General features: G+C 34.1%; 1 protein-coding gene across 1 annotated transcript; it reads right to left on the reverse strand.

The window, feature by feature from the left end:
- Positions 1 to 4,425: 4,425 nt before the first annotated feature.
- LOC145070233 (wax ester synthase/diacylglycerol acyltransferase 4-like) lies at positions 4,426 to 19,565 on the reverse strand. Its single transcript, XM_079017170.1, has 5 exons — positions 19,292 to 19,565; positions 18,074 to 18,649; positions 5,118 to 5,477; positions 4,898 to 5,035; positions 4,426 to 4,765 (listed from the first exon to the last, which is right to left on the reverse strand). The coding sequence occupies exons 1-5, from the start codon at positions 19,508 to 19,510 to the stop codon at positions 4,619 to 4,621; spliced, it is 1,440 nt and encodes a 479-aa protein (XP_078873296.1). The 5' UTR covers positions 19,511 to 19,565; the 3' UTR covers positions 4,426 to 4,618.
- Between the last annotated feature and the right edge of the window lie 2,415 nt (positions 19,566 to 21,980).

Below are 21,980 nucleotides of genomic sequence, written 5' to 3' on the forward strand. Positions count from 1 at the left end.
ATATTTCAAAGACTGCCTCCGTCCTTTCGATCCACTGCCTCAGGGCCATCACACCACCAGTACCATAAAACATTCGGGGCTTGGCATTAGTGAAGTCCTTATAGGTGCATTCCCGAGGTGGTCCATGACTCTCGCCATGGTTGGATAGGTGTGTGCCAGATCCCGAGCCATTAGTACTCGAGTTATTGATCTGTGACATGGCAGCTGCCACTGCTGCGGTGACTGCTGCTTGAAACATAACAGCATCAAATTGGGGTGGTGGAGGTGGTGGTGGTATAGGTGCTTCCTCACCGTTGTTTCGCCTCGGATTCCTACGCGGAGGCATCCTTCAACTATAGATTGAAAAGACAAGGATAAGAATTTCATAGAATGGAAAATGTATGTGTCTCATGAACTAAATCGCTATAGTTCAACAACAGATGATAGTATGAGTCTTACAATAGAAGAATGAAAGTTATTTGTAAGACTGAAGGTATGAAACAAGTATTTGGGGTTCTCAAAGACCATTCAAGGTTCGAACGAAATACTCAACATAGTAGTAATAGTGCCACTTATATTAATATAAAAGTTGTTACAACGATCATGAAAATTTGACCCCTATAAGGGTCTCCGATTACAAAGTTCGAGAAATTTAAAGACTTTTAGCCGAGGTCCTAAGCTATAACAAAATTTGAGTCCTTGACAAGCACTACTTGCGTCGAAGGTTGCGCTTGGAGCTTGACTCTGTATCTGATTGCTTTGACTCCATTAGACGCCTATCGAAAGCGGCTTGTTGTTCCCTTAGTTCGGCGAGGGCTACAATCATTTGCGCTTGAAACGCTTCGGTTTGGAATTGAGCGTTGTCTTGCATCTTGTCCAGCCTACGGATGTCAGAAGTGTGAACCTGCACTTCCACGTTGATATCCCGGAGTCGGCTAGCTTGTACTCCAGACAGATAGGACTGATTGGCTAACTTACCCACCATTACCGGGAGTGCTCGATCAGCCGAACCTCCACCGCGGACATCATAGAAGTCCCGGCACATGCCGTAGGGAGGGCGTAGGTTCTGCTGTTGGCTCCAATGGTGGAGGTGACTTCCCCAGACGGGAGTCGGTCCTTGAAAGTTCCTTACGAAGACGGGAGGTTGAATGGGTGGTGGATCGATAACTTCCGGCTCTGAGTCGGTACCGGAGTCATCACCCACTTCTATGGGTTCCTCGTCCTCTTCGGGATCATCTTCGATCCATCCTCCGTTGCCTTGGTTGGGAAAGTAGGGGTCGCCAGGGTGGTGAAATCCAGCCATTTGGCTGTACGAGAAATAGGGTTATAAGAATTGAGTAAAGTCGGAACATGTAAAACATGTAAGTTAAACTAGTTTAGATAGCAAATACTCCTATAGTATTTAAATTCTTGTGTTTGATTCTTGAAATGGTTTGGTAAGTTTTGACTTGTTGCTTACTACGATCATTCCTCGATATACGTTGGTCCAATCTTGGGCAAATATAGTTGATCACGCTATATTTGTCCAAAATCTGATTACATATATCGAGTCCCAATCGTAGTGTCAACTTGTCTAAATACTTGTATAGTTGTATAACATGAACATAGTTCGTGGTAGGCATGTATTTGTACTTAAATGAACTACCAATTTAAATTGAACGAAATGCTGCTTAAGTGTAAAAAGAAAATTTGTTTTGTCAGAGATTATTAGTCCCCTAAGCATTTATAGTTTGTATATCTTATGTGGTTCGATATACTTAGTTCACTATAAACATTGCTCTGATACCAATCTGTCACACCCCCAAACCTGAACGGCGGAAACGTTCGGGGGCGGATGACTTCATGTGGTAACGTAACAAATGAATACATAGTAAAGAAAGCAATACAACCATCATATATATAATTGAAAGTTTACATTTGTCAAAAGTTACATGTTCAAAACTCAATTACAATATGATGTCAAAATACGAGATTAAACTGGCGCCGCAGCATCCCTTCATCAAAAGCGAAATGAATACCTGAAATTACTGATTCCCTGGGACATACAAGTAATTTTGAAAGAGTAGATCAGCATTTAAGCTGGTGAATTTCATAAGTATTTAAGTGACAATGTTTGAATGAACTGAAATGTTTTATCTTCGTTTGTTTGTGGTTAGAAAATCCAATATTTTCTACTAGTATAAAAGTAGCCTTCACTCAAGACCAATGTTTGTTTCTAAAATGTATGTAAATGTAAAAGAACCAATGAATTTGAAAACCTTGTAAATCAATGCATTTTAATACCCCTTGTGAGTTTTATAACCATACTATTGACTCTGAATGCCTATACACAACGTTCTTCAGGCGTTGAAATGTTATGACGTTTGTCACCCCAAACGGTGGACTGCAGCTAACAGTCAGGGCGCGGGTTTGTCAAGCCCGTATAGATCTATACACAAACACCATGCTCCCCCTCCAAGGGATTCTGGTATATAATACAAGACTTGAAATGTGTACTCGAACGTACATGAAGTTAGTGTCTCACAAATCCGTGGTATAAAAACAAATCTACTTGTTAAAATGTTACGTTTGTTCTTGTACACGAAAGTGAACTTCTTGAAATATGTGATTCTACTACATAAGAGTTAGAAATTTGTTTCGTAAAACCATACCTATTATAGTTTCCAAAAAACGTGTCTTGTTTGTTTAGAAACATTGAGAAAGGAATCGCTTGTTTATGAAAGTATAGATTTTTGGGTGTAGAGTCTAGGATAGACAAGAAAAATCTAAGAATAGTTTAGTTTATACATGCATTACAAGAACATTATATTTTTAAAAGGGAAAATGCTATTGTGACATATGTTATATATATACATATATACATATATATATAAGTTCCTTTAAATGTTTATAAATCGCATGTGATTTGAATATATAACAGTATATAAAAGAATTTCTTTATGTAACGCACGATAATACTCGTGTGTTTTACTTGTAATCCCCCCCTTTGAAAGCATATAAAAGTATTTAGACTAATTAAAAAGGTTGATTTAGGGATATGAAACTCACTTGAAAGTTTGAAGATAGCGAGATGGAAAACCGGGCAGAGTTTCGTCTCGGGAAACGGATTTTCCTCGGGATTCTCGGGAATCTCGGGAGTAAAATCGACCTTCGGGACTTGAGCCAAAAAGACCAGAGCTTCGGGTTTGAACGGACACGGAAAACGAGGCAAAGTTGGGAGAGAGAGAAGAGAAATGAACCCTTTCTTTGGAAACCCTCGCATTCTATTTATAGGAAGGCTGGTCTGCCTCGGTACGCGGGGCGTACGCTCGTACGCGCTGCGTACGCGTACGTCATGCATGACCGAAGCCTCGACTGCCTCGGTTCGGATGGGACGGGTTGTTGGGTTCTCGGGTCGGATGGGACGGGTTGCTGGGGAGGTGGGTCGGATGGGACGCCGGGTCGGATGGGACGTCGGGTCGCACGGGTCGGACGGGTCGGATGGATCGGATTCCTCGGATATGGCGACGTGGACGATCCGAGGCCAATCCTCTCGGTTACGCGGGGCGTACAGGAGTACGCAGCGCGTACTTCGGAGGAGGATGCTGACTCCCCTTCGGATAATATCCGAATTTTGAATTAAATAAATAAATAATATATTTAATAAACTTCAAAAATCCATATCTTCTTCATACGAACTCCGTTTTCGATGGTCTTTATAGCCTTGCGTAGGTGAGACTACGCTCTACAACTTTCGTTTAGACACCGTCGGCAAATTCCAAAATTATATTTTTATTATTTATTAAAAATCCATCGTGTTTAAGGAATTTCTTAGAAAATTCATAACTTCTTTATCTGATGTCGGTTTTTGCCAGACTTTTTACCGCTGGAATACCATTGTCGAGACCTTCGATTCTCGTTTAGGTCATTCCGGCCAAAAGTCGCTCGATCTCCGATTCGAGTTTTTAGCGGTCTGTTGCTAAGCCGAACTTGGAAAAATCACATCTTCGCTATATGAAGTCGGATTTGGGCGTTCTTTTCACATACGATCATGGTTCAAAGACATTTAATCATAGAAGGAAATTAAATAGAACTATTTGTACGTTTTATTATGAAAGTAAATTTTATTACTTAGAAGCGGTTACAATACTTGACCCATTCTGGTCCTTACAAGGAGTTGAAATATCGGGTTGCCACAATATATATATATATTAAAATGATTAAAATGCATTGAACTCATATGGATTTAATGGAGTGTAAATTTGAATCGGGTAAATTTGTGTGATTGAGAGGAATGACAATCAATTAAATAGTCTAAAACATTGGAGATGGATTAAGAAAGATTGATCAAGACTCTTAATCACAGAATTCAAGCTAATTACAAGCCCTGCCGATGTATTTCAAAGAGATTTGTGGAAAGTACCTATGTTCAATAAGGCAGCGAATACATGTAATCACCCCAATAAATAACGCAAAAGCAAAAACATAAATAATAATAATAAGTTCAACATTCAATAATGAAACAAGAGTGATAGTACATATTACATTATAATCACGCCAATATGTAATCAAGACATGACTGTCTTGTAGGAAAATCAATGTTTATTGAACAGGTGACTAACGAAATCCATGGATCAAGACATTTGTAAGAACATTCATGTCAATTAGGCTTAACTGCAGCATCAAAAATCATACTGAATGCCCTCTCAGTGCATGTACGAAACTTCACATGATCTATGAAATTTTTTTCAGCACCTACTGCAACCCTCAACTGGTCCATGTAACTTATTATTGTGACAGTAAGACTCTGCCAGAAGTTATCAACGGAAAACATTCTTCATAGTTTTAGTAATGACATAATATGCATGGATCCGGTATTTAGCACGCTAAATTATTAAAATGGACTAAAAATAAACTAGAAACAAAAAATTGATGATACCTGTGGGAAATTCACTCCCATAAAATACATTCCTTTAACCGTTTGATTAGAAAGAGTTATTTTCTCAATTGGCCCAATCACATTTGTCACCAGTATGCTTGAATTCTTTAGGGTTCTATGAACGTATCGAGAGGTTGCCTTAACATTTCAGAGCAACTTAAATTCAGATGGATAGAAAAATATGAGTACGCTTGAGAGCTAATGCATGATGTAGACATACCTCTAGACCTCTAAATTTTCTTATAGATTCAAGTAGCATTCCATTGAGATAAACAGCAAAGGAGTTTCTCATCCTTTTGACGACATTCTGTGTTTCTTGAACAAAATTAAGCGGATTCAAAGGATTGCCATTTTGGTGAAGCTCTGGTAATGGAATGTGCAAGAAAAGACATTGGTTTCCCCATAGACTTTTAGCTTCCTGATTTTGAAGCATTTCATCCACAGACTTGTAACCACTAATAGATCTAGTGTTAAGCACCACCAAAGCCGTAGACCTTGTACTTCCTGTTTCTTCACTTGTTTCTTCCATGTACAATCTTATCCCCAGGAAAATCATTCCACAAACTACATCATTTACTGTCTGTTTGAAACAATAAATTTACATTCAGAAATATAAGACAGAGCAGCAAGTTGGAAAATATACCTAGGAAAAATAGATTTCTAATTATGAGCATTTATTTCATGATAAATAAATGGGAAGGATCTAAAAGCCCCTATCACTAATTGTTGATTGGTTTTTTAATCATTAACATTATGTGCCTTGCAAATTATTACAATTCAACAATTCTTTGAACATTTTGTTTCCAACATGTTTCCATAGGAAATTTTAGCTTTTGTAAGATTATGATCCTTGTAATAGTCCTTCTTTTTATAATTATTTATTATCTTGGTTAATATATTATTATTAGTGAAAATTATAGAGATGATCCTTATGTTTTACAAAACTTGCAATATTTACATATATATCCAAACTTATATTTTAATTAAAACTAACCTAATATAATATTAAAAAATTTGTAAAATTTCATATATATATCCTTCTAAACTTTAAGTATTACGTCAATGTCCTTATAAAATTTTAAATTCTAGAACTATAATATATATATATATATATATATATATATATACCTTAAAAAATATTTACAAGATTTTGCTGAATTTTAAAAGGTACAAGCTTTTAAGCATCATATAAAATAATTTTATGCATCAGAGAATAATAAATCTTATCCGGTCAAAGACAGATTTTGAATAGGTTTTCTAAGCTTATCTTCAAATTGAATGGGTTAAATATGAAAAAGTCAAATAAGATGATGATGATAAGATTTTGAATGGGTCAAATTTTGACCAAGTGTTTCTCATATCCAATTGAATCGGTAAATACTAAATCTTATCCGGTCAACATTTATGAAAAAGTCAAATAAGATGATGATAATAAGATTTTGAATGGGTCAAAGTTTGACCAAGTGTTCCTCATATCCAATTGAATCGGTAAATACTAAATCTTATACGGTCAACATTTATGAAAAAGTCAAATAAGATGATGATGATAAGATTTTGAATGGGTCAAACTTTGACCAAGTATTTCTCATATCCCAATTGAATCGCTAAATACTGAATCTGTCAATAATAATGAAAAATTCAAATAACATGATGATAAGATTTTGAATAGGTCAAAGTTTGACCAAGTGTTCTTCATATCCATTTGAATCGGTCTAATACGATGTATACGTTATAAAACATTTCATATAAACTGGAAGTGGCGCATTGATCTAGCATTCGTCTATCATGAATACTTTGTCATTGACCGCAAAACCTTGGTTCTCTCTAATGCTCGCTACCTCATCCTTTTTTTTCTTTCTATTAAAATCGAATAAGCCCAAAAATGTCTTACGTTTAATCCTAGCCCAGCTATAAGAAATCTTTATATGTTCGTCATTTTGTTTAACAACTTTTTTATGTCATTTTGTTGATCCGCACCCGTCGCTTTGCACGGGTAAACGGCTAGTGTATATATATATATATATATATATATATATATATATATATATATATATATATATATATCCAAACTTATATTTTAAGTAAAACTAAAGTAATATAATATTAAAAAATTTATCTAAAATTCAAAATCACATATAGTGTTACTAAAATACCCTATCTAAATACAAAATTAAGACTAAACCATTTAATTAGGATTAGGGATTTGAAAAGCTTCAAATCGTGTTCTTTTACTCATCTTTCTTCTCCTAGTGTGGCTTTTTTTTTCTCCCTTTATTCTCTGCAACGTCGTTCTTCCCGGTGAGTGGACAGGCATCATGGCTCCGTTGCAGCAGGCAGTCGACATCGCCTAAGGTAAAAGAAGAGAGGAAGTTCTTTGGGCATCCTTTATTAGAGGGAGAAGTATATGAACTTGTTGAATGATATTGGCACAGTGATGACCAAATCAATATGGGTAAAATTCAAATCTTTAGTTCACAGTCGATTTTAAAGTACATTAGCATGAACATTACTGAAATTGTTTTGGTTTCAGGTTATTGTTTTTGGATCTTTGAAAAAAAATTGTGATTATTTTGTCTTTGGAAAATTAGCGTCCAAGCAATTCACGATATTAACAATATTTGCAAAATTTTCAATGTTTAATGATAGTGTATATTAAGGTTAAATAACATGTCTAGTAGTTACCACATTGACGTTATGACCACATTCACGTTAATATCATAGCCTTATCAGATCCTACATTCCTCCACAAGAATGCGTAACTTCGTAATATCATAGCCTTATCAGATCCTACATTCCTCCACAAGAATGGGTAACTTCTAGTTGCTACTAGTAGCGACCCTCTTCCTAATCTAATCTATCTAATAGAAAAACATCAAATGCAAGGAATGATTAATTTAGACAATGTAATTTGTTGAAAATCTATACAAATATCGGACCCAATGGTGATTCCCTAGTGTCCAACTTAATTGACAGAAGTTGTAAAGGTTATATTTGCGTTGTTATGCTTTTAATGCAGGTAAATAAATTATTGTTCTTTAGGTTTTTGCTATTACAATTTACACATGGTTCTAAGAGGATACGACATTACCGCTTTTGTTCTGAGTAAGAAGATGCGAACCGATTATATTCATGGAGACGGGATACATGATGAAGAAGACTATAAACATTGAAGGTGCCTTAACTGATTGAAGAGATATACGTAATCTGGCTAGGGATTTTTTTTTTTCAGAACGTAATTTGTGAAGGGTATTTTGGTAAACTCATATATAATTTCAAATTTTAGTTAAGTTCTTTAATATAAATTTTATATAATGCTAATTAAAAAATGATTTTGGATATAAATGTAATATTTATAGTTTTAGATGGATATATATGTAATTTTAAAGTTTATAGGGATATTGATATAACACTTAAAGTTTAAAATGATATATATATATATATATATATATATATATATATATATATATATATGAAAATTTCCCTATTTTTAAAAGAGGAGTCGCCAACATGTGAGATGGGAAGAACCTAACCATTCCCAAAGGTAACGTGGTTGGTGCCCGAATATGGTGTGGGTTGAGTCAACGACGAAGAAGAAGATGGCATATGGCTTGTCGCATTGGAATTAACATACCAATCCCGTCCGGTGGAAGAAAAATGACTTTGGGCATGAAAAGCTTTGGGGAAATCAACATCAGAGGTGGGAGCATGCATGACATAGGTGGCAACACAATGGATTACATTAGCATAATGATCGTTTGTGTGACACAATTGGAAGTGCGGTGGACATCGACCACGTACCCTGACCGTCATGGGAGGATCGACCAACACGAACCCGGTTAGAGATAGTATCACGAGACTAAGTAGCAAGCATAACAGGTGTTGTGGTGGACCCATAAATGGACTTGAGAAACAACTTGTACCCCTCTACTTGCGCAAGAAGATCGCGAAAGAGAAGGGGTGACTGAGAGGCTCGAGTCGCAGTTGAAAAGGTTTCAAAGGATCCGCCAATGCTACACAAAAACCAATGGACATTATCAGATTCTTCTATGTGATAACCAATCACTCATAACTGATCACAAATGGTCTTGAACCTATGACTATAATCAGTAACAATCGAGGCGTCTTTAGATAGTTAGTAGAGCTGATTGCATAGGTTTTGAATACGCTTGACAGAAGAGTTAATGTAGGCCGTCTCAAAGGCAACCCGTATTTCTCGAGCAGTCTCTAGACTAATAATTTTTAAGAAGATGTCTTAAGTGAGAGAGGCATGGAGGATGATAACATTGTGTTGATTAACAACAAGCCATGCCGAGTACACCAAATTAGGGGAGGATTTTTCATCAACGAGGAGTTCTGTGGGCGGAGCACAGGAGGTGAGGTCAACATATTTTGATGTGTGAGGAGAGGAATAAGTTGAATCTTCCTTAACAAAGACTTTGACAGGGAAAGGCGAAGATTTATGAGATGCTTAAGAGTGTTAATGGGGAGGAGGGTGTTAGTGGAGGTGGAACCTGCCATGGATTAGAAGAGGAAAAAAAGTGCAGAGAAGGTAAGGAGGAAAGATAGGATCTTTAGGCAAATAATACCATGACAGAAAGTGTCTCAATATCAAATACCGGAGGAGAAGCCCATAATTTATAATAAGAATAATTTACATTTACAACCCTTTGAGAATAAGAAAAAAAATACAAGATAAAACATCACAATAAAGACTGGAAACATATGAGAGACCTATGAGTGTCGAATAATTACTTACTTAGTAAAGAAAATTTCCTATGTGCTAATCCGGAAAAATACAATAAAGTCCTTACATATTAGCCTCATGATCGATTTAGTCATTATATATTTTTTTTTATTCAATTATGTCCTAAATACCGATAATCGTATTCAATTTAACCATTTGACCCTGTTGACAGGTCATCCAACTTTTAAAAATTACATTTTTGGCCTAGATTTCAAAATTTATTATAAATTTGGTAAAAAGTTTACACGTTTGGCCTAGATTTTAAACTTTGTTTCAAATTTGGTACAAAAATTACCCTTTTTGCCAAATTTTATAATTTTATTATGAATTCATCCAAACTTTAGTTTTTTTTTTACAACTTTTTTCTCAAAAATTTGTTTCTAATATGTTTTTTCTTTATAGACACATATTTCTACAAAAAAAAAAAAAAAAAAAAAAACATATTTTCACACAAAAATCTTAAATGAAATATCTACTTAGAAAAATAGGTTTAGATTATTTTTGTGATTTCTCTTAAAAAATCAATTAAGAAATTAAAAGTAGCCGTAAATTATACTATTAAGTTATTGTTTGTCAAAGTTATGTGTAAATTCTTTAGAACTTTAATTAAAGTATTATGTTCTGTTATTGATATTTATAATATTTTATATATTTGTGTTGCTATTGTGTTTTTGGTCATTTTTTCACTCCCCTAAAAACATGTTTATCGATAATAAATTGCAGCTGGTATTCCATATAATAGACATTAAAAAAGAAAGGAAATACAAGATTATAAACAATTCAAGTAAGAAGAGATTCATTGGCAATAAAATAATCACAACCTAGATCGGACACGTGTTATGAAATGGATATGTTTTATTTAGATAATATATTTATTAAAAAGTTATAAAAATATATCTATATATTTATATATATATATATATATATATATATATATATATATATATAAATATACCTATATATATATATATATATATATATATATATATATATATATTCTAAACTTTCATATATAATGTAATTTTAGTTTTTAGGTTGTTGATCAATGGTAAAATAAATTTAGATTGGTTGGTAGTATTAGTTATATTATTAAAAAAAATTATATAAGATTCGATTATGACCAAATGCTAACAAATAAATTTATTTAATTACATGGTGTAAATATGGTAATTGAGGTTTAACAAATTTTATTTAATTTAAAACAAATAAAACAGTTAAAAGGATATATAATGTAATGAAACATATTTATTGTTAATTAAATATCTACAAATTCCACATTCTTAGTCTTAGGTATAAAATGAAATTTTCCATGAACTACAATTAAAAACTGACACTATTTATCCTATAAATGTGATTATAGAACAAATAACGACAAACTATAATTTAATAGTTTAATTTAGGGTTACTTTTAATTTCATAATTGATTTTTTAAGAGAAAGCACAGAAATAATCCAAACCTACTTTTATAAGTAGATATTTCATAAACGAAAAACTTTTTAAAAAAACTTTTTATATAGAAAATATAAGATTATTATGTGAAAATACGTTTTGTTGTATAAATATGAGTTTATAAAGAAAAAACATATTCGAAACAAATTTTTGAGAAAAAAAATTGTAAGAAGATGAAAGTTATGATGAATTCATAATAAAATTCTGAAATTTGGGCAAAAAATGTAATTTTTGGACCAAATTTGTAACAAAATTTAAAAAATGGGCCAAAAGCGTAAATTTTGGACCAAAGTTGTAATAAATTTTAAAATCTGAGCCAAAAATATAATTTTTGAAAATTGGATGACCTGTTGCACGGGTCAAAAGGTTAAATTGAATACGATTACCGGTATGTGGGACTTAATTGAATAAAAAAATATAATTAGTAAATCGATTATGAGAACACTATATAAAGACTTTATTGCAGTTTTCCCGTGCCAATCCTAAAAGTCATTTGTACTTTGAAAAGTTGTATTATAAAGAATCCATTCCAAAGATTTTCTCGCTTCGCCTTTGCTCTAATTCATAGCTATCTTCATAGACTAACCTTAGACTTTGCTTCTATCGATGTTGAAATAAACCAACTTCTCCCATTCCAAATTTTTAGGAGTTGTATACTTTATGGACAAACTTGATCAGAAATTATTCTTCGGTTTGATCCCGAATAATCAATGCTCCTAGGACTTTGTCAATTATTTTAACCACAGTGGAATATCCCCAAGCATGAGCAAAAATTCTTATAGAAATTACAAGGAAAATAGAGTGGATGTTCACTATCAGGGGATTTTTCAAGAAAACAACAGACTTTTTTGGAGAAGTTAAGGGAAGAGGGAAGACTACTACTAAGACTCAGGCGGATATTGTTGAACAAAAAGTGACAACCCGCATTGGAGTCTTCCGTAGTAGACATGCCAACTAAAGATACAATAATGTTGTGGTACCAAAATCATGTCATGAAGTGACATTTATATCTGGAGTTTTTGTGTAATAACAACCATGCAAGTGATAAAGATTAATAATAAACGACATAACTAAAAGATAAAGATTTAGTACATGACCTACCATTGTGATTAACCATAGAAAAACTGAATTTCAGACAACATTATCTTTTTTAATATGTAAGATTTTTAGTTTGATGTAAAAGAATATTTTATAATACATAAGACTTTTGATAATCAGGATAACCAATTTGAGACACCATTATCTTCTTTAATATGTAAGATTTTTAGTTTGATGTAAAAGAATATTTTATAATACATAAGACTTTTGATAATCAGGATAACCAACTTCAAACAAATGATTATTTATCAATTAATAATAATAATGATAATAATAATAATAATAATAATAATAATAATATTAATAATAATAATAATAATAGTTAGAATGACAATAAAGATTTATATAAATGTTTTACAATATTATAAAATAATTATTTTATAGTTAGTATCTTAATGATAATAACTTAGGGTGTGTTTGTTTACCTCATCATACATTTTAAATGGTTATAATGTTTATCATTAATATCTAAGTTGTTCGAGAACTAAAGAGGAGCATAAGGATCTTTTACATGAGGTAGTAGAGGATCTATTAATGAAATGACCCTAGATCAACTTCTTCAAGTGTAGCTTTAAAGTCATTGGAGGTTTAGTTTTCGAATGCCTCATAACCCAAGATGGAAATTTGGTCAACCAAGTTTAGGTTTGAAGCAACAAGGAAGTAGGAGTTCATGTAAATTTCTTCTTGAATTAGTGATTTTTAGGATAGCCGAATATTGATGATAATCTGTTTAAATTTTACACGGTTTTGGTGCTTTTGTGCAGTTAGTTATGGACAATGTTTCATTTAGTGGATTGATGTTTAATAGTCACTTTGACCTGGATATGAGACTAGGTAGGACTCTAACTGGACGTTGTGAGTAGATTATGGATATAAGTGAATGCAGTGAAGTGTTGGGGCTAAAAGATGATTTGTCCTCCGGAGAAATGTAACATGGAAGATGATGCTTTCAATTAAAGATGAACAAAGTTTTGTAATCATAGGGTATATTAAGGAATTTCCATGGTTGCAACTCTGTTAAATGTGAGTGGAAAGGTTTTGACCAAAGAGTTCATGAGTGAGGATCGGTGGGAAAACTATGGTTGGACCATAATAATTATAAAAAGACCATCATCAAACCATAACAATTATAGGAAGACTATGATAGGACCATAACCATTGTTGGAAGACTGTGATTGGACCATAACAATTGTAGAAGACTATGTTTGAAACATAGAAATTATAGTAAGACTATGGTCAAGCCATAACAATTGTATTAGGGAGTACGAAGGGACCATATGATTTTTTTGGAAGGCCACAATGGGTCTTTAGTGCTTGAATATGTGATATGTTATGCATGTTGAATAGTGTTGACTTATCGAAAGGTCAATCGTGCAGTCAAATCTTTCTAGGCATGTATATGGGATTCTACCTATTTGAGTTGTTATGACTGGATTGTTCAAGGACAATTGACTTTCATGTCTGAGTGATGATCTTCAGTCTGGGGGATTAGCTTCAAAGGTTTCAGACTAAACTGATTCTTGCTTTGGGATGCTAAACTAAGTTGATTGACTTAATGGGAATGTAGTGGCATGACAAGTGAAATTGTGAATGGTCTTGGAAAACCCCAAGAGGAAATGTGTGAGAAGTATTGTAAGTTATTTTTCGAATGCATATTTTATTGGATTTTCAGGACGACATCTAGTTCAAATAGATGCAAATTTTAACACATGTTTACGGAATTGTCTCATATTAAGAAAAAAGAATATAATAATGTAGGTTTTTGGGAGAAAACCTAAAAGTACGACACATGAGTTTTAATGTCGTTGTATGAAGGAAAATCTTTATGTGTGGCGTGCCTTAATTGGAGATCACGGCGCGTAATCGTTGTTTACAGAAAACCCTAAGCTTTAATCTAACCATATATAAGGATGTTAACCCTTAGAGTGCCTTATTTGGCAATCTCCATTCCCCAAAAACGTTTCTATAAAATCCTAGCCTTCATTTCTTTTGTGTTAGGCTTAAGTGTGTGATATTTCGATAGGTTTGATGAAGTTGATTTCATCTTTGGTATCAAATGAAGCAAAACCTGAAATTTTTACCTTCTTATGACTCTATCAAGATTTGTAAGTATTTGAGTTCATACTTTATGGCTTATTCATGTTATATCTAGGTTGGTATGCTTTTTTCATCCCTTTAATGGTATTTGAATGGAGTTTAGACAAATCTGAGTCTAAAGGTTATAATTTTAGGTATTATAGACACTTTGTGGCACTAATAAATTATTATTTTCTTGTATTTTGTGTCATGCAAGGATTTGGTTATATTTTGGTCCCTTTAGACCTAGGTTTAGAGTTGGTGATGTTTGGGACATGTAAATGGAGAAAGTTAGAAACTTTATGTGTTAGGACATTATTTCATTGTATTCTGGAAATTTGGAGCTTAAGTCTTATAGGATTAAGGACTTAAATATCAAAAGTTGTTTAGATGTTGAGGACATCGTGCCTACTGAGGTGTCGGGATGCGCTTTTTTAATTTAATAGTTTGTCGTTGTGACTTTTGTATGAAAGACTATGGTGGTACCATAGCTGTTGTATGAAAGATTATGGTGGTGCCATAGCACTAGTATGAAAGACTATGTTGGCACCGTAACACTAGTATGAAACACTATGGTGGGACCATAACAATTATATGTAATACTATCGTAGGATCATCGAAGTGGGACTACAATGATGGAAGTGAGTATAAAACCATGTTGGGATCATTACATTCATATATGTATGTAGTATCTTGGGGAACTCACAAAGCTTTGTGTTTACTCGTTAAATTTGAATGTTTTTCAGGTTGTTTAGTACAAAGCGGAAGAGTACGGTCTGACTGTACCGCATCTATATAATTTGTTTTTGAAGACTTCCGCTGATAAGATTTTACTATGATTTGTTATTACTCTGCTTTTGTACCTGGTATGACATGTTTTGATCAAATGGATGTTTTAATATACTTTTCGAAAACTGATTTTGAATAACAATTCTTTTTTAAAATGAAAAATATTGGTTTGAAAATTTGGGACGTTACACACATAAACACTTTCTACCTAAACCTAAAATACTTACATTGTCTATAGAAATACTACAATCCTTAACCTACAACTAATTGACTACTTTCCTCCAACATCTAATTCTCTTGGGCTATAAGCCTTTAATAAGTAGTGTAAGAATTGTCAACTCAAAACTAATAACAAAATCATGATTGTATTTAATATTGATATGTATCAATGTTATTGGCATGTTATTGTATTTCTGGCAACACACAAGCATTTCCCTTGTACACTAGAAATGAAGCCAATTTTACTTGCAACATAATGTTTTGAAACTTGTATGACTTTTCAAATTTTTTGTAACACCTATTTCCATAATAGATCAATTGAGGACTTAAAGGCGTCAAGATAAGGTTTTTGGAAAAGCCAGGTGCCACGACGTGGTGTATGGAAAACCACGACGTGACATGTCCATTATTAGAATGTATTTCTTGATGGCTGCCATGACGTGGAAAGAGGAATGCAATGATGTGGCAGCTAATATAGCCTAAGCCCACGACTTTTAGGGTTTTATGAATATATAAGGACCTTAAATTCAGGGTTAGGTCATTCTCTCGAGTCTCCACCCTATTATCTTGAAAACCCTAGCCTCATTTGAGTGTTCTTCATATGGTTGTGGTGTTTTTGAAGTGCTAAGCCTCAGATTGTAACTTGTAGAAGGAGAGGTGACCTTTCAGCAAAGATACAACAAGTAAGCCTCTTCACCACCTTTTTGTACATCTTTTGGACTTTTGGTAAGTCTCCATGTTTCTATCTTTATGTACTATTCTTTTTAAATCTAGGCTTAGAACCTTATTCTTAATAATTCAAGGTGGTTTAAGTGGGTGGACTCCATAAAGTTGGAAACACTATAGATCCTTGAAGTCCATTTGTGGTTATATGTTCCAAATCTAATGATCTATAGAGTACTTAGTCTCATGCATGCGTTTTGGAGTTCATTTCTATCATTAGTGACCTAGTTCGGAAAAGGGCATGCATTGGACATGCATGTCTATAAAGAAATGATTTTTATGATGTATTTTATGTAAAAAGAGTCCTGGAAAGTATGAACAAATAGCTTAAAGGATTAAGCTCTCAGTGAAGACTATGACAATCTACCAGTGGCCACAAGGTGTTGGTACTCTGCATCACATCTATCTTGCCATGGCATGCCCACGACATAGCTAAGAGGTCTCCACGCCTTGGTGAGAATTAACTTAGGTAATTGTTGACCATTGACTTTTAATTAGTTTAACATTGGGTCAAGCTTGAAGGAAGTGGGTTGTTGATTTAGGATCTTTCTTTTTGGTGCTAGTCAATTCGCAGGAGAGATTAGTACAGGGATTGTCTGTGTTATTTTGTTCCTTGTGTCTTTGATTCAGGTGAGTTTCCTCACTATACTATGTGTTATAGTATATATCATTGTATGTTAGGATATATGAATAGTGATATGCTGGTTAGAGTACCTAAGGTCGGTGATTGTCTAGTTAAGTTCCTTAGGGGTTGTATGCAGTCATGTAGGATAACCTGAGAACTCTTGATCTAGGATTTTTGTTGCTTGTTCCTTGTTTGATTGTGGCTCTAGAGTGGGAACACGTGTTCGACTATCTATCTAACCTCTGATTACATATAGTCACCCATTCATTAGTGATCATCCAATGGCGACGTAGATTGTTGTATAAGGCTCGGTATACGGTAGTGAGTTGTTAGACAGGTAGACCAGTGTACATAGTTGTTTGTGTTTATGTTCTTGTTTGATTTATAAGTCTACATATTAGGTGGTAGGTTGTGACTTTCCTGCTTTGTGCAATAGGCCAAGATACCTGCATGGGCCAGTGGTGTGTTGTAGGCCAGGTGCAAAATATTTGTATATAGTAGTCATAGGAGACAGACCAGTCGTGGATTTGATGCCCAGGTGAGCAGTCCATGTATACTATATGCCTCATGAGGCGGTCCAGTCGGACTGAAGGCTCGTATGTGTTCATGCATTGTATGTGTATAATGGTGTGTCATATTTTAGGGGAACTCACTAAGTTTTGACTTATAGTTGTGGATTAAATCTTTTCAGGTACCATTGGTGATCTTGAAAAGGCAAAGACGTGACTATACACACTTATCATCAGCATTGGAGATTCCGCATTTATTATATTCCTTTTATTTTCATACAATGGTATTTTGGAACAAATGAGTCTTCCTAACTTGGGTTTTTATAAAAATTATGTTTTACCTTACTTAATAATGAAAACCTTGTTTGTGAAAATGATACATTATATTTTGTCAATAATTATTTTAAAGTTGTTACTTAATGTAAGGTAGCACTTTATAATTTTTTTACTAATAATTAGTAGTTTTAAAATTAATTAACGTTAATCAATATTAATAATAACATAATATTATAAGTTGATTTGCGTTCCTTACAACCAATTATTGATATTTTAAATAATCATCATAATCAAAATTAATAAATTGTCAAATAATTTACTTTTAAATAAATTAATTATAACAAAAGTTAAAAGTTACATAAAGCGAAAAATTATATTTAATTTTAATAATTTACCCTTGGTAGAGGCAAGTGAGTAGATGGATTATAAAGTTTATTTATTTTTTCATGTTATATAGAACGGTTACAATTTTATACATAAACAATAAACAAGTAATTTATTGTTAGTGCTATTATTATTGTTATTTTATGGTATTTAATTTGAATAACAAACGATTTTACAAAAACATATAGTTGTTTAAATTTAACTATATAATTTATTGTACATAACGTACGGATATTTGGATGATAGTATATAAATAAATGAAAAGAAAGTAAACATATACATACCGCTTGCAAGGAGGACTTAATTTGCTTGATTTGATCCAAAGAAAATGTCATTGTCATTATATTGATCGGCCTGAACTCCACTCCTTCTTTGCCAGAGTGTATGGGAGTTCGGCTATCTTCCAAGAAACTGCTCTTTAAGATGCTCCAACCGAAATCCAAGACCGAGTTACGTGCACCACTCAGGCCCAATGCTAAAACACTAAAAAAGCTCTTGAGATCATTTTCAGGCTTGCGAGTTTTCCGAATAACTGGAAATGTTAAGGGGAGAGAAGGATTATCTGCTCTTTGTAGACAAGAGAGGACAGCACCCATAATAGAGTAACCATCACCAAGTGCATGGTTAAGCTTGAAAACAACGCTTCCAGATGCATTGCTTGTTGGGTACTTGATGATGTGAATTTCCCATAACGGTTGTGTTTGTGGGAGAGGTTCCATCGAGATATTTGATAGGTAATCACTTAAATAATGATCGTAAGATTCGGGGGATAATGCTTCAGGAAAAGAAGGGACTACGATGTGGTCTTCCACCTTCACTTGGACTCGCTTCCAGCGCTTCCCTTCTTCTTTGTCTTCAACCTGTTCAAATCGTAGAACAAAAAATGGCATATAATATGTGAATTTCAGTAATAGCCCTGTTTGTATTGGTTTTACTTTTAGTCAGTATTGGTTTTAACTTCCATAATAGCCTGGCTTTTTAGTATTTATTTACCGTTTGCCAAGTATTCAAAGGTAAATAGAAATTGTATTGGAGAAATTAAATATCATCCTATCCTACGTTTCTTCCCACATATTGTCTTCCACATTTGAAATGATAACAAATGTATTAAATTAATGATAATTTTATCCGAATATAACACATGTTACCATTTTACATGGTTAGAAAAATCTTATCGTATTGTCTTTAATGACGGCTATCACCATGTGTGTTAAAAGCTCATATAGTTTCAGTTGATTAATAGATTGGGTCATTATTCCACTATTAGGTTATCTTATGGGCTAATGAAATTGTTGTTATAGTAATCAATATATAACAAAAAGGTTGAATGCATTGAAATTTGTTATTTTTTTTGCACTAGGACGGTGAAATGGTACTTTTCTTATAAGTTCCTACAAAACAACGTAACCCATGCACCTCATATGAACATGAAAAAAGAAATCGAGATGATAACCTAAAACCTCCAGCTGGAAAGTAGCGAAATTAAGAAGTAGAAATGTTACCATAATGGAAGAGAAACGATGGTTAATGGGAAGAAAGACATCGATAATATAAAGTGCAAGCCTTGAAGCGTCATCAATGGGGTTGTCAAACTCCAGGACGCCGATAATGTGAATAGAAAGCACCGAGCTGTTCAAGTACTGTCCGATTGGGCTCACGGGTTCTGACAATTCTACATCTTCCACACCTCCTACCTTTCCTACCTTCACCTGCAAATCCATATCTGTGTCACTTTGTGTGTTTTTTTAGGTGTTAAATGCTCTAATAAATAATATGTGTTCGACTTGTAACCAGCTTATATAATAAGCACTTCTGTATGACCCCCCACTTAGAAATTGGAAAGAGACATCCCATCACAAACACTTAATCTCATTTTCCAAGTTAATCTTAAACCCAACAATTTCTAATATGTTACTTATAACTTTTAACTTTTTTGGATGAGTGATCGCATGTTCATAATATTGGGTCCCTCCAAAAATTCAAATAACTATTATACCTTTTCATTTTTATTTTTATATTTTTTAATATTTATTTTAATATTTTAATAATTAAAAAAATAAAAGAGGCTCATCTCACCCGAACCAATATGTATTTAGGTGTTCCTCTTCTCTGCGATATCAAATTTCTATTTCATTAAACTGTTCTTATCTCCGGCATCCAATCTTTACAATGAGTTTTTATTACCTTTTTTTGTTTATAAGCGATTATACTGAAATGAATGATTATGATTTCAGTGCTTTTCTAAATATTTGGGTTGATGTGTGTTGCATGTGTTCCAATCAACAACCTTTGCTTCAATCTATGGATGGGATTCTTTATTTTGCTCAGTTTGATGGCTTGATTTAGGATTAGGTCTGTTGATGCCCCTTACATTACACCCGGTGGGTATCGTTTGGGTATCACCTGGGTTTTCATTGCTTTCATGTAGGTTGTATCGAGCTTGTAGGCACAGGGTGGATTTGGTCTTCTTTTTTGGTTGTATTTGGATCTACAATAGATGTTGTAACACGAGAGAGAAAGAGGTGTTGGAAATTCTAGTATAAATATGTGTATTTTTACTAACTTTAGACGTATATAAATATATACATATGTTGTATATATAATTTACTCTAAGCGGGTTTGTAATCTACTCCATGAGAGCTTTGAAATGATATATCGTATGTCCAAAATGGAGCATATGTGAATGAGATATCGATATCAAAATTGGGTATTTGAGAATCGAAGTTAGCAAAATGCATGGATATAGGAATGAATCCCACATTGTTAGGAAATCATAATCAAGTGAGTTTATAAGTTTGAATGCATGATAGGCTAACAAGATTGTGTTTATGGTTTTACTTCAAATCCAACCTGGACGCACAGGGGGTGCGAATCTTGGATTTCATAAGATAAATTCACCGAACTTGTGCATGGGTGCTGACCGTGCTCCTCCTTACTTCGAGAGTATATGAGTATGTCATCAATGAAAATGATTACAAAATTATCGAGGAATGGGCGGCATACTCGATTCATGAGGTCCATAAATGCAACAGGAGATTTTTCAGACCGAAAGGCATAACAACGAATTCGTAATGACCATATCGGGTTCGGAAAGCAGTCTTGGGAATATCTTCTTCCCGAACTCGCAGATGATGATAACCGGACCTTAGATCTATTTTTGAAAAATAATTGGCTCCTTGAAACTGGTCGAATAGATCTTCAGTCCGAGGGAGTGGATATCATTTTTTGATAGTGAGTTTGTTCAACTCCCGATAGTCGATGCACATTCTGAAGGATCTGTCCTTCTTTTTGACAAACAAGACAGGAGCTCCACAAGGTGAGAAAATCGGCCTGATGAATCCTTTGTATAAGACTTCGCTTAATTGACTTGATAACTCCTGCTTTTCGGCGGGAGCTAACCTATAGGGTGATTTGGCAGTTAATGTGGCTCCCGGTATTAGGTCAATTCGAAATTCGACCTGTCTTTCTAGGGGTATTCCCGGAAGGTCTTCGGGAAATACGTCCGGAAATTCACATGCCATTGGGATATCTTTGATGTTTATTTCCTCTTTTGTTTTATCCACAACATGGGCGGGGAAGGAATACGTTTTCTTGTGCAGGCATTTTTGTTCCTTGATGCACGAGATAAGATGGAGATTGGTGTCAGGTTTATCACCATAGATTATTAGGGTTTGGTGGTTGGGGAGGTGAAGGCGAACGACCTTCTCGTGACACATAATATCAGCATGGTGGGGGCTTAACCAATCCATGCCGATTATCACATCAAAACTCCTAATATTTACTGGCATCAAATCTATTTGAAATGAGTGGTTATTTAATGCTAACGTTCATCCTAATATTTACTGGCATCAAATTTATTTGAAATGACCTTCTAGGGTTGTTGGTTTAGTAAGTGTTTGAAGTTATTACTCACGAAACTCCGCTCAGACCTACTATCAAATAGGATGCATGCGTAAGTGTTGTTGAGGGGAAACGTGCCAGTAACAACCGTCGAGTCTGGAACTACCTCTCCTTCTCCCAATGTCAGGACCCTGCCTGATCCTCCTGCTCCTTGGTTGTTGGCTTTGGGGCAGTTTTGCGTAAAGTGGCCAGTACCTCTACATCCATAACAAGTGTAATTGGCCCCAGCGTTGTTGTTGTTGTTGTTGTTGTTGTTGTTATTTGGTTGTTGGTTCTGATGGGGTTGAGATC

Source organism: Lactuca serriola, chromosome 8 (genome assembly GCF_051521515.1).
Source record: "Lactuca serriola cultivar US96UC23 chromosome 8, Lser_US96UC23_V15, whole genome shotgun sequence".
In the NCBI taxonomy this organism is placed as follows: Eukaryota; Viridiplantae; Streptophyta; class Magnoliopsida; order Asterales; family Asteraceae; genus Lactuca; species Lactuca serriola.

Bases quoted from the DNA above. Each gene is read 5' to 3' on its own strand.
- LOC145070233 (XM_079017170.1), bottom strand. From the start codon at position 19,510: ATGGATTTGCAGGTGAAGGTAGGAAAGGTAGGAGGTGTGGAAGATGTA. The intron at 18,650-19,291 runs GTAACATTTCTA...CGATTTGAACAG, and splicing joins ATCGTTTCTCTTCCATTATG to GTTGAAGACAAAGAAGAAGG. The intron at 4,766-4,897 runs GTATCATCAATT...AACTTCTGGCAG, and splicing joins TGGGAGTGAATTTCCCACAG to AGTCTTACTGTCACAATAAT.